This window comes from Nymphalis io, chromosome 6 (assembly GCF_905147045.1).
Source record: "Nymphalis io chromosome 6, ilAglIoxx1.1, whole genome shotgun sequence".
In the NCBI taxonomy this organism is placed as follows: Eukaryota; Metazoa; Arthropoda; class Insecta; order Lepidoptera; family Nymphalidae; genus Nymphalis; species Nymphalis io.
Window position 1 is genome coordinate 14,092,539 of NC_065893.1, and position 14,332 is coordinate 14,106,870.

The 14,332-nt window shown below is 34.6% G+C and overlaps 1 protein-coding gene across 4 annotated transcripts in view; it reads left to right on the forward strand.

Annotated features, from left to right (window-relative positions):
• The first annotated feature begins 217 nt into the window (after window positions 1-217).
• Window positions 218-14,332, forward strand: part of LOC126768857 (uncharacterized) — a 75,003-nt gene continuing 60,888 nt past the window's right edge. For all 4 annotated transcript variants that reach the window (XR_007669278.1, XM_050487211.1, XM_050487212.1 and 1 more), the window contains exon 1: window positions 218-1,768. Coding sequence is in view for 3 of the 4 variants with exons in the window: in XM_050487211.1 (XP_050343168.1) it covers window positions 798-1,768 (971 nt within the window). In the remaining variant the exon portion in view is untranslated. The remainder of the gene's footprint in view (window positions 1,769-14,332) is intronic.

Genomic DNA, 14,332 nt, shown 5'->3' on the forward strand with positions numbered 1-14,332 from the left:
TAGTTTCATTATAGCCAGTACTTAAAGTAGAAACAGTAAATTCAACCAATCAGATGTAGGACAGCAACAATATTTACAGGATTTTATTGGTTATTTTATCTGTACTAGGTAGCCATAACTTTATTATAACCCAACTGATCGTAAAGCTTATAGAGGAACATTCAGAAGAAATAGTTTTAACTACCTTTAACTGTTAGTCGTATATCATAGCTGGGGTGATTTCATTCGTTGTTCTTCACAGTGTTTCACTTTGATGGCATCGCATTGCGAATCACAGATTTTTTTTTGTGTTTTTAGTGTTAATGAAAAACAATAATTTGTGTTATAGTATTAAAAACGACAGACAAAAAGAATATTATAAAGTTCGTGGAACTTGTCTTACATTAAAGATGAAGAAAATATTTTTCATTTTGTGACCTTTTTACTTTTCCAAGTGTCAATATGGATTCTAAATGATTTAAAATACAGTAGTGAAAAGTGATTTATAAACGTTTTATGACCTATTTTTTTATACAATGGGGCCGAAAAAGGCTCCGCCATAAAACTATTAGACCCTGTTTGTTTTGCCCGCCATAAAACAATTAAGATAAGATTGATGACAATAATTTACAAGAAACAAATAGTCGAGGATGGTGCAGTGGTTCTGGAACAAAGTGAGGGCATCGAGCGATGATCGGAGGGTGGAAAGCGATGCAAGGTGGGATCACTTTTCGTCTGCTGGTACATCGGCAGATTATCGGTTGGTCGCGTTCAGCTAGTAATCGGGTGGCTTATGTGGCGTGTGATGTGTGTACGATATGTCCGGCAAGCCGGCGAGTGTGGCCGCGCCGCGAGCGGGCGTGGCTGGCGCGCCGCGCGTGCTGGTGTACGTGGCGGAGGCGCGCCAGCTAGAGGCGGCCGCCGCGGGCCCAGACCCGCCGCCGCAGACCCATCCACCGCTTGACACGCTCTACCTCCACGACAACGTGTCTCAGCATCTGGCTCTCCCCAGGAATACACTCTATCGACAGCAAATTGAACAAAACGATCAAGGAAGCACACCTGGTACAGTTTACTATAAGCCCTTTAATGATTCTGAAGCCAAATTAAATTCTTTCGAGTCATCTGAGACCATCACAGCACACCGGGATGAATATTTCACTGCTACACAATCATATTTAAAAGATAATTGTATGCGGAATGATGATAATAAGGCTAATGATAGGCCGAGCAGTGCAGCTGTGAAGACGGACTGTGAGAATCCAGACTGGAGTAACTTAGATTCATACAATGTTCGGTTACCATTGCAGATAGGGGAGTTAAGTGCATACCAGACAAGATGTGGTCCTATGAGTGCAGATAATATGCCACCTATGTTACCAGTAGTGCATGGTCAGAGCCAGTTCAATGATAATGGTGCGGTGCAAAGTGGTGATAATGATGGAATGAACACCGGTGAGCGAGAGGTATCAGTGGGGAAGAGTTTTGTGAACTACCAGTTATTAGAACAAAGTGTGTCACATCAATCCATTGTGAATCAGAGTATAAATATACTGAATCAGCAAATTGGTGTGAGTAGGTCGATAGTTAGTGAAGGAGATGGTGGTAGCGCACCACAGCTTGTCCGGACAGCTGACGGTGTGGTACTGGCAGTGCTGCCATCATCTGTTCTTCCTCAGTCATCAGAGACATCTGAAGTGAGGAATGTGCATAGTGAATTTCCACAAACTATAACTGTGCCACTTGGTTGGAGAAGAATTGTGAATGGTTCATCAGTTCTATATATCAGGTATGTATCTTGTTATGGTCGGAAATGGTCATTTTTCCAATATGTATAGGAACTATTCGTCAAAAACGCATAATGTTAAAACATTGTTCTATATCATCATAAATATTAAAAGCACAAAAATAAAACAATATTATCATATATAAAATGAGACATCGTAAATTATTTCCAGTTGATAACTGAATCTTAAATATTTTTACTGAAAAGAACAGCTCAAAAATTTATTACCCATTATGTAATAGGAGATGTATATAATTATTATATATTTTGATAAGTTACCATAAATACATTTTTGATTGCATTGGATGATTGTCAGGAAATATATATAATACATCTCATATCATATTTTTATATTTATGTATAAATATTTCTTTTATAATTAAACATTTATCAATATTAATATTTACTATTAAATGAGATAAGCATCATAATTTATTACTTAATCTCTAATTGTACACATTACGTACATAGTATAGTGCACTTACAATAATTACATAATGCAATAGATCCAATTATTTAATAATAACATGTTTATAATTATATAACTTTTTATTTAATAAAAAATATTTAAGTAAAAGCCAGTTTCTTCTAGACATACATGTATCAAGCTCATAAGCTACGAGCTCAAATTTCCTCACTAAATATGACAGTTGCTACTCATGAATTATAATATAATAGTTCTATGTATCATATACATACTTCATTTATTTTCATTATCATTCTAAATTAGTATCTGCTTTAAAGAATAATAAACAAAAAGTTAACACAAAATATATGTTTTTATACAAGAATATCTAACATTATTATACCATAGCCTTGAAAATAATTGATTTATGTTGAGTTTTAATGACATAAAAATTTTACATATTAACAATTATTTTGTTGTATGCAAAATGTTATTGACATCAATAAAGAAAAATATTATTTTATATAATTCCTTCCAGTTACAGCTCAAATGAATTCAAGATAAAGCCAGGTTACAGAGGAGTATTTTTAGTCATCTAATAGCCACTTTATCTTAAAATAAATTAAAACAATAAATGAATATCTTTATATTTATAGAGACAAAAATATTACATTATATCTAACATAGAATTAAGATTTTAATCAATAAAATTATTAAATGTCCCAAAATATCTAAGAAATTAAAACCAAAAGTAGAAATATATTTATATGTAATAATTACCGATCCACATAATATAATTATAATGATATGAATCTAATTAAAATAAAAGAAATGATAGAATATCAATTAATCAATTAATTATCAATAACATTAGATGATATTGATGATTTATAAATCGATAATGAAGTACCAGGAGAGCATATAGACGAAAGAGGTTGAGATCGTGCGTTTACGTTAAATCAATCCGACACAAGTGGACAAACCAGTCGGGCAGCTGTGCGGACGTAGGTACTGGCGCAAGTGACAAGAGATTATATTTTTAACTGTAATCATGTTATGGAAAACTGTAATTAATGTAAAGATTTACTTCGATAAAGTTTAATATTGTATAATAAATATATTAAATAAATAAAGAAGATGTTCGATTCGATAGAATTGATAATTATAATAAAATAATTATCATGTCAAACGTTCACGCTTTTAAATTGTAATGATTATCACTTCGGTTTTTTGTTCGAGATGTACAGACTCTTGCTTTGATGGCGACTTTATTCGCGAAAATGAATCGTGAATCGAGTGTATTTGAAAACGTTTTCGTTTTGTTAAAATATTAAAGTATAACATTCTATACAAACAGCCAACCGACCGTAACAGGAACAAGCTCATTTGAAAAAAGATTACCCTCCCACTATTTCTCTATGCTTACGTTTATTTTGTCTACTTGTTTAATAAATTAGATTTAACTCGTATGATTCTATTCGCAATGTTAAATAATAATATGTGTGGATATTATAGTAATATGTATTGTTAGTGGTATTATCGTTCTATTTAAATTTATGTACGAAGTCTCGTATGGGGCATTCTAGCGAGATTCCATTGTAGGTCGCGGCGCTCATTACATTGCTCTTATCTGTCATTGGCAGCACAATGCTTTGTCGAACAATACTGTTACTCGCGCATCTTGGGCGGTGAATAATGCCTTAAATCTAAATGTAAAGTAGAGTAAGTATTTGGAGAATATTTCTTTAAGTAGAACGTTTGAATTACGGCTCATTTCAAATAGATTTGAGTGATGGTTATACATTTCGAATTTGTCTGAGAAATAATGAAGATTTGCTTTTATTGTTAAGCTAATATATTTTTCGCTTTATTAAAAGTACCACTTATAAAACGTCCAATCATTTTTTTAAATAGAACTATGTATAAGGCATGTTTGTCATTTAAAGAGATTCGTCCAGAACATTCAATAAGGAAAATAAATGGACCGAAAAATAAGAGGTAGACGCTCACAATTACACAAGATCTTATATTACAATGTTCGAAATGAGGTGTATTTTCAGTTATGTGGTTTTATTATACATTAATAGTACTTTGTAAGAAACGAAGTATTTATCCGTGCTCCGTCGTACAGCTGTTCGACAGCAAGGAATTCTTTTAAGTTATCTTTTATCTTATTTGCTTCCCCTGTCCAATTGATTTATTGTCCGAATAATAAGCCGAGGTCGCTTCTTTTAAATTTAGGATTTATTAAACTCTATGGGACTTTGGCATCTTTTGTGACGTCATACAATCGTGAAGTTTTGTATTCAAAAAACACACGGGGCATCAATTGTTTCGACGCTTTCGATGGGCGTCACCCGGCATTCTGATCCGATTTACAATTCGTTCCGACTTTCTTTACAAAAGTCACAATGGTTCTCGTTGGTAATTTCATTGCGTTTGTCGCTGCTCACCGCCCGCCGTGTGAACATTTTCGTATTTCTTTGTTTTTGCACAAAATAGGCAAATGTGATTTATTTATGCGTCGATCTAGGGCGTACTTTTGCATTTGTTCTTCAGTTCGGCGTAGTATTCGTATCTCCATGAGCCCATGTATGTTTTAACGGTATTATCCGATAAATATTTTTTTCAAACGTAACGGTTCGGTTACGTCACTTTCTGAATTTATGGCACAGCGCTGTAACAAATCACGTTAAATGTCACTAAGTCGAGATAAAGTATAAAAAAAAGGGATGACTACTAGATCTGTAACAAAGAAATTTTACGCAAGTAATTACATTTTTTTTCGCCTATTGTATTTTCTTTAAGAAATTCGAGCTCTACCTGTGGTCGTTAGAAGTCAATAAAACTTTACAATGTTCCTAATTTGAGATTTATGGTCTTCGATCTTGATGAATGGCTATTGTGAAATGCAATATAATGAAAAAACAAAGTCCTATTAAATCCAGAACACTTTGTTCAAATAATGTTGTTCTTCTTTTTAACTTTAACCTTTTAATATTGCTTCGTTGTATATAGTATTGTGGTATTATATGAAAGTTTTATTTTGGCTTTGGAAATGTAGACTCTAAAATTGATGTTACAACTAAGTAGATACAGACTTTGGTATTTTGGTTGATTTTGATAAAGAATTATCGACAGCAATATCGTTTTGCATCATCTGGACTGGTGGTAGAGCTTTGTGCAAGCTCGCCTGGGTAGGTACCACCCACTCATCAGATATTCTACCGCAAAACAGCAGTACTTGGTATTGTTGTGTTCCGATTTGAAGGGTGAGTGAGCCAGTGTAATTACAGGCACAAGGGACATAACATCTTAGTTCCCAAGGTTGGTGGCGCATTGGTGATGTAAGCGATGGTTAACATTTCTTAATTAAGTTAACTTTTCTTATGCCAATGTCTAAGGGTGTTTGGTGACCACTTACCATCAGGTGGCCCATATGCTCGTCCGCCTTCCTATTCTATAAAAAAAAATCTCTATAAGAAATTACTTTAATGGTATGGCATCAGAGATTTGGATCAGGTACCTAGTTAGTAGTAAATACAAATTAGGGTCTGGTTTACTTTAGAAACTCGATATGAACAGTGAACAGTGAATAGAACACGTGGATCTTAAGTAAAGATCGCAGATTCAAACTGATTTCTTAACTAGTCTCATCAATTAACATCTCGTTCTCGACGACGAAGAGTATCATCTTGAGGAAAGTACCAAGAAGTCTCGATGAAATAATTGGATGAAATATTGCCTAATAAATAATAATCTTCAACCTCTGCTCTGCAGTGGAACAATAATCTGTTAGGCTGTAATTTTAATGAATAATCTATATACTAGTTAATTTTATAAATGCAAAAGTAACTATGTCAGTCTGTTATGCTTTCACGACCACAGAACATAATTAAGAATGAAGCAAGTTTGAATCCTAAAGAAGGACATAGGCTAATTTTTCACCTAATACTCCCCCCCCCCTTCTCCTGACACGAGGGTGACACTGTGGAAACCCAAGATATAAAATACTTCCTAAGTGTAGATGTCATGAAATGAGATTATCCGGAAAAGAACCGGAGTCACCGACATAGCTTGCAAAATTAGCAGGCTGAAGTGGCAGTGGGCTGGTCACGTATGTCGTAGGACCGATGGCCGTTGGAGCAGACGAGTCCTAGAGTGGAGACCGCGAATCGGCAAGCGCAGCGTAGGGCGCCCTCCAGCCAGGTGGACCGACGACCTTAAGAAGGTGGCGGGCACCAACTGGATGCGGAAGGCGGAGGACAGGGAGCTTTGGCGCACCTTGGGAGAGGCCTATGTTCAGCAGTGGACAACGATTGGCTGTTGATTGAAGTGTAGATGTAAAATTTACAGTGGATAAAGTGGTATAATGTTTTATTAAATGACAAGAATTCAATTATTTATCAAGGTTCGCTGATGCTAACATTGCCAACACTCACCAAAACATATGTTGCTTAGTATCCACAGCTGCTCAATATAATAATAATAATAATTTCCTCCAGACCGATTTATTATTTACCGATTAGCTAACTACGCAGGAGATATTATAGTACACAAGTGTGTGCGCAAACACAAGTGCACTCTTTATTCCCTAACTCTCATAATCCGATGAGACGGCAATCCGACACGACCGGAATGAGTTCAAGCGCAGGACCAACGGCTTTACGTGATTTCCGGGGCACGAGAGTGTATACACTTCCAGACTCCGGGCTGCTACTGAGAATTTTCTGACAGTTAAATTCAATAACTTTTTATTGGCCCGACCTGGGAATTGAACCCAGGACCTCCGGGGTCTACGGTCTTAATCAAGCCACTAGACCAACGAGATAGTAGTATAATAGAAATAAGAATGTATGCATGTTACTTAGTCGTAGTTTACTAGTTTCAAAAATTTGGTCTAAAAGCTAATTAAATACTAACATAAATATAAAGGTCGCCGATGTAAATGAGTACTATATATTATTTATTTAGTTTTGTAATTTTAAAATACGAGCAAACATTTGATGCAAATTAAGAAACGAAATATAATCCCAAGGTACGGACGCACATTTCTGTGATGTGAATATAATACTCTATCTCCCTCCGGTCCGGGAGTAATCTCATTTATCTGGGGCTGAAACGAATACCTCGCACCAGGAAAATTTATTGAGTTTACGGAGTCGAAAACTTCCGTGTACATCTTAAATGTTAAGTGTTCTATATTGAATAACGTTTAGCGATGTTAATTTATATCCCGTTTAGTAATAGATGGACTAGTCAGTCCCGGCTTCGTACATGAACATATAACTTTTATATCGTTATATATTTAACTGTTACGGTTTACGCGGCGCACGCTAGTAAAACTTCCAATGGATGTGATATTTTCCGACTTTAACAATCGTGATATCTAGGTAAATTAACAAAAAAATTAACTAATGAATACACCTAAACCTTCCATATGAATTACTCGGTCTATTGGTGGAAACCGTATGAAAATCCGTTCGTTTAGCGCGTTCAGACAGTCGGACAGACAGACGCGGACTTTGTTTTATAATACGTTGTGATTATTATGCGATCTGATTATTATCAAGGACTTTGTATCGAGTTATAAAACAATAAACCATTTGAAACCAATAAAATACGTATCTAGTTTGCTTATAAAATTTATAATATAGAATAAAAATGTGCCCAAGGTCAGCAACGCAATTGTGAACGGCTATTAATATACCGAGTACTTTCAAGGTCTTATATATTCGCGATCCTTTTAATTTTTTACGAGATGTTTGATAATTGAATCTATGATTTTGTTTTTTTAATATCCAATCCGATTTCTATGTTTATTTAGATTATTAATAGGTGTCATGCTTATGATGAGACAGTTGTAACATTCGGGTATAGGAATAAGTACTTGTTGGTTGGGCTATGTGCAAACCCGTTTGAGCAGGTACCATTCTTTTTTAACGCTGCAAAAATGCATTACGCGTTTCCCCCACGGGAACAGTGGAGGGGTATGTGGGGCTCGCCGGTAGCCAAGACGCCGAGTGCACCCCGAATATCGGAATACCTACTAAAAGCCACCAACGGGATCGCTTGCGCATGCTACCGTGAGCTGGTACCATTCACTCATCATATATTATACAGTGAGCCAGTGTAACTACAGACACATACCATCTTAGTTTCCCGGGTTGGTGGCGCATTGGCGACGTAAGGAATGTTTAATATTTCTTACAGCGCCAATGTCTATGGGTGGCCCATTTGTCCTTACCTCAGATAATTTAGAATTTTCAAAGTTATGTAGTTATTTTTTCATATTTTGACTACATAATCAGGGATATCATAGGGAAAATATACGCGAATTTATGTTTTATGGCCAAAAATCTCAAAGAGACCTCATTAGTCTCTGTTATTGTCTGTTTAGATAAAAGTTGTCATCACAAGTTATGTTTGAATTTGACAACAGCAAGAGGTTGTCAACTGCGCAAGATTTGATTATTGACTGTTAGTTCCTTCACTCTCATATTTCGACGAGCCGATGATCGGATAGAGTTTATGCGCAGGGTCAACGGTTTCACGTACTTTTTGTCATTTGGGGTCACGGGAATGTATCACTGTCAATTTCACCTGGTCTTCGAATCTGGTCTGTTTTTATATTAGAACCCAGGACTTGCGGCAATGTAAGCTAGCTACTAGACCATCGAGGGCATTGTATTTACATTGCTTTAATATCAATATCGAATAGTATATCATCAGTGACCAATCAGCTAATCAGTTTTTTAGTAATAAAAATCTTTACAATGGGTATTGTATTTCTTATTATTATTTTCTTAATAGTTTATCGGAAAACTGTATTTGATATAATCTAATTGAATATATCTAGTTTTCATATTTCAAGTAACAAAGTAACAGCCAGTAAATGTCCCAATACTGGGCTAAATAATCCTATTGAGGGCAATGTTTGGAATTGTTTCTTAACCACTTGTCCGGGTTTGAACTCGTGAGTCATCGGTTAAGATTTACTTCTAACCACTAGGCCATAGGTTGATACATATTTATGTTTGGCTGCGGCATGAGCTAGGCATGCGTTGCAATGCTCCATTTTTTTTCCTAAATAAATATTCGACACTTGTCCTACACCATTTTTTTTAGTTTCAACTGAATCGGAACAAACTAATAGTGAAAAAATAAATAAATACCAAGCTTTTTTTAATATATGGTAGGCGGACGAGCATATGGGCCACCTGATGGTAAGTGGTGACCAACGCCAACCATAGAAATTGGCATTGTAAGAAATATTAACCATCGGTTACATCGCCAATGCGCCACCAACCTTAAGAACTAAGATGTTATTGTCCTTGTGCCTGTAATTACTCTGGCTCACTCACCCTTCAACCCGGAACACAAAAATACCAAGTACTGCTGTTTTGAGGTAGAATATCGCTGAATGGGTGGTACCTACCCAGACGAGCTTGCACAAAGCCACCACCTACCACCAGTATAGTAAGTTTTTGTCTTGCCTACGCTGTTGGCCTTCAGCCGGAGTCAATCCTGTGTGTAGAATACCACATAGCTGCATTGTCATCTGAACTGAACCAACGTGTAACATTTTAACGTCGAAAGATAAGTGACATTGGTTCTTATTCAAAAAAACTAACAAATATCGAAAGTTAAATTTAAAAAATATACTTTTTATTTTTAATTAACGTTTCAGATTAATATAATTATAATATAATGTTTGTCGTGTTCGTGTTGTTTGTAAAAAAAAAAAACCTCGCGTTCGTATTCGTATCAACAAAGGCGCACAAAACATTAAGTATATAATTCATGTATTGTATTGTTCATCAAACCATTGTACAACGACACATAAATAACTTTTTATTATTGCTTAAAGACGGTAATTTACAATCTTGTTAGGGATACAGTGTTTAATTGTTTAAAAAAATATAGGATTAACAGCGTTATAAGATCATATGCGCGTTTAACCTCCGTTGATGTTCAGACGCGGAAATAATACGAGTTACGTAAGACAGTCGAACATTTTTTATTGCCGCATATAATGAGGCACACTGCCCACGCTGGGTGGAGGCTGGGACCCGAGCAGTTTAACAAATAAACGATACGTGTATTTCGTTACGCCTGTTCGTCTTGTTAATTGAACTTATGTTTGTGGTTATTATTAAAACGCGTTCTGTTATTTTATTACTACGTATTTATATTTGTATAATGTAAGTATATAATACTAGCTCCCGAATTCGCACGATTTTTAAACAATGATGTATGATACGCTTAAGCGTGACGCGTAATTATATCTCGTAATATTACTTAAACGAATTGCAAAGTTAATATGTTTTTAAATTTGATAAGAAATAGAATTTTGTAAGAATTAAATGAAACTAAATTTGACGTTTTTCATGATTCCATTTTTAAAATATAAAAATTGTTTATTGATATTTATTTATAGAACAAATATAAGATACTGTCGCTGACTTTTTCGTAGAAGTTTTAGAGATTTACATATATTTTATATATAGTTTTTGTGTATTGGCAACATCATAGATTGAGAGTTCGTTTCGAAAGCGCTCAGACTGAGAATTTTCTCTCCTAGCCGGAAGGGAAATCTTGATTTAATGAGCACAAAAATAAAACAAACTTATATATATATATGCAAACCATGTTCATCCTAAAAGTATAAACTAAAATAATATTGAAGTTCCATATCAACTCACAATAAATATAATAGAGAAATAAGTAGTTTTTGCGCGAAACCGAAAAAAAAAACAAAACAAAACGTTCCTTTATAATATTGAAATGATTTTGTTTATTTTGTGAGTATTTTTTCGTGGTTATTGATTAACAAACATTTAAAGTCATATCTTTTTAGTTTCAAGATGTGTAAAAAATTTAAGATCCATAATTAATGTGATGAGTATATTTCGTATTGGTTTTTGTTACGTGATTTTTTTTTTGGACGCTTTGAACTTGTTCTTAACAATAAACTTAGAAATGTATGCGATATTTTGTCCTTTTTATTTCGTGTAAATCGTTATGAATTTTCTATTCGTATTCTTAAATTGTCCAAAGATGTTTTGTTTGTTTTTTTTATTTAGTACATCTTGAAATAATATTGTAATAAATGTGCATTTGGAGATGCAGATCAATTAGAACAAAATAAAATCATATTATAGAAGACACGGACAAATGTCAGACATACGCGATGTATTATCTTGTATATATTTGAGACATGCCTTATCGGGTTAATGTTGGCGATGAGAAAAATGGTTGGTTACTTTGTAACGAACGCTGCCTAAGCTCTATCAGATAAACAAAAACTTTGTAGTTAAGATTCCTTCAAAATGTCTAATAATTTTATGTCTATAAATATAGGTGTAGATACTCTAAGTATATGAAACGCGAGCCGGATTACACATTAAAATTGAAACAGTAGTTATAGAAACGTTAAAGAGATATTTAAATAAACATATATGGCAAGAAGGTTTGGAAATTGTTCACTCACTCTGCTCCAATGCGGGTTAGTGGATATACTTATGGCAGATTTTCATCCGACCTATGCGAGTTTTCTAACCGTGTTTTCCATCAGCAATAAGTACTAGATGTATATAAACACAAATTAAGCACATGAAAAGTTCAGTGGTGCTTGCCCGGGCTTGAACCCTCAATCATCGGTTGATATTCGTAGCTCTTGAACGATTTCCGCCACGGCGGTCATGAGCGGAAAGATTTCAGACATGGAACTGCAACACTGTCAGTTTCCATAACACCCGACCCGGGTTTGAACATAGGAATTCGGGATCTACAGCCTTATAAATTAGCCACTAGACTATGGTCTAGTCTAACAGGCAGTCAAATGTACAGTAATTATGAATTAATATGTAATTTATTGTTCATGGTTGACAAACTAATCGACAAGCGAATAGATTTGCGGTAGCGTTTTGGTTTTAGTTAATCGCGATTGAACTGATAACGCCAAACTGATTAAATCTAAATTGCCTTTATATTGCATGTAACGAATGTTAGTTGGTACTTTGTTTAATGAATAATGTTTAATATATATATATACACGTAATTTTACTCTTACTTATTATAGAGTATAAAAGTTTTTGAAAGATTAAGTATATAAATATAATAATAATTTATTTCACACCACTATGTTAGTATTAAGAAGAAAATAATTTAAGAAATATAAATATATAGAGAAATTGCGGTTGAATTGGGTTCTGTTCGGCACATACAATAACGTCCGAAGACGGTGTTGCATTTCGTCTACACTTCTTACTACAAACCGAGACACGTCGATTTCTTTCTCTAAATACTTTTGTGTCTGTGCTATTATGAGATTCCTCTTCGTAAAGGCTGCTATGCTATTTAATAATGATCGTAATCATTAACATGTCTGCGCCTTTGTACTACAGTTGTGAATTCCTCTATATTTGTAACAGTCTCATGGGTTTGTAAGTATTATAATAAATAAATAAGCAAGCTTTATTATATCACAACCAAAACTGTATGCAAAATTTCAGCTCAATTGGTTGGCTGGAACTGGTTTTTAAATTCAGTCGTAATATTCACCCGTACATACTAACAGGTGAAATTATATAACAATTTATAAAAATAATATACTAAACATTTTAAAATCATTATTAACTTAGGCTATTTAATACACATTAACGTAATAATAGTTTAATGTTGAACGTCTTGTTCTCTGCGTGTGTAGCCGCTATTAATCATGTTTATCATAACAAAGACTGACAAATAAACACTCAATGTAATGTCAAGTTACAATGTGAGTCTGCCGGATGCTCCGTGCTCATATGGTCTGCAGACGTAGAGAACAAAACGAAACGTGTGCTCTCCGTTCGTTCCCACAGACGTTGCTAAGAGGATCGAGTCAAGGCTATTAAGCGAATCTAACGAAATGTATTTACGTTGTACAATGTACACATGCGTTCAGGCCTCGGGGGTCGGGCACGTCCGATACCGGCCGCCGTTCCGACGAGTAGCAGGTGCTCGCTGAAGACCTGAACTTGACTAGACAACATTTCGCGTCTGTGTCGTTCTTGGTTCTTGGTATGGTTTTCGCATTAATTAATTTTAATTTCAGAACTAAGAGTTGTTTGCGCATGTCACTGTAGACATGTTGACAAAAACTAATATATATATATATATATATATATTGAATAATTATTTAAGTTGGATGTTATGTTTTTATTATGTTAAACTCGTATTCATCATAACTAACCTTAGTCTTTTTAACATGTTAGCATTTCGATTGAAACTAATATGTATAGCACGTAAATAAATATATGAATCTTTTGTTTTATTTCTAATACATATATATCGTAGAGTATAATTAGCAAATCGGTGCAAGCAGGTAGCTTGCGCAGCTCGTGTGCCTCTTGTAGGCCATTCACCCGCTACTACGATAACTGACGTGTTTATTAGATACGTATTAACCGTGTTGCTGCGGTTATTACTGGCAATTTGATATTTGACATAATTGAGGACACGACTGTTGAATTACATATAATATATTTTGAGATGAAATATATAAAATATAAAAATATATTTAAATTGCTATAAATTAATCTTTATTACATTTCAAATCGATAACAAAATATTCTTTATTCAAATAGACTCTTAAAAGTCATTGTGCTGTATTAAATTAAATGTAAAGCCGCCAACGGTTCGGAATGTAGATCCTACTTAGAATGGTATTCAAGAGACTTAGTAACCAACTTACTCTTTTCCATCAATTGACATAGACCGGTATTAAACATTAATATCGTAGGCCCGTATGTGAAGAAACGAAGCTACTCATTACCTTATTATATTTAACAATGCAACCTTATAAAGCCAATAGGTTGTAGGGACGTTTTGTAACACGATAATCGGTAAATAGGGTAAACTTAACAACAGGATTTATTTCCCCCTTCGCATTGAACGTACCTTATTTGTGGTGTCACATTGATTGTGTGTTGACTGACAACCGAACATTTAAGGGGATGTCGATGGGATGTTACAACAGCGTTGACGCACTATTGACTGACGTGGCAGCGAGCACACAATAGATCAGATACCTATATAAATAATACGATATGTTTTGATGTTCATAGTGTCATTAGTAGCTTAATCTAAACTAGGCTGTTCTTTTATTTATGTTTGTT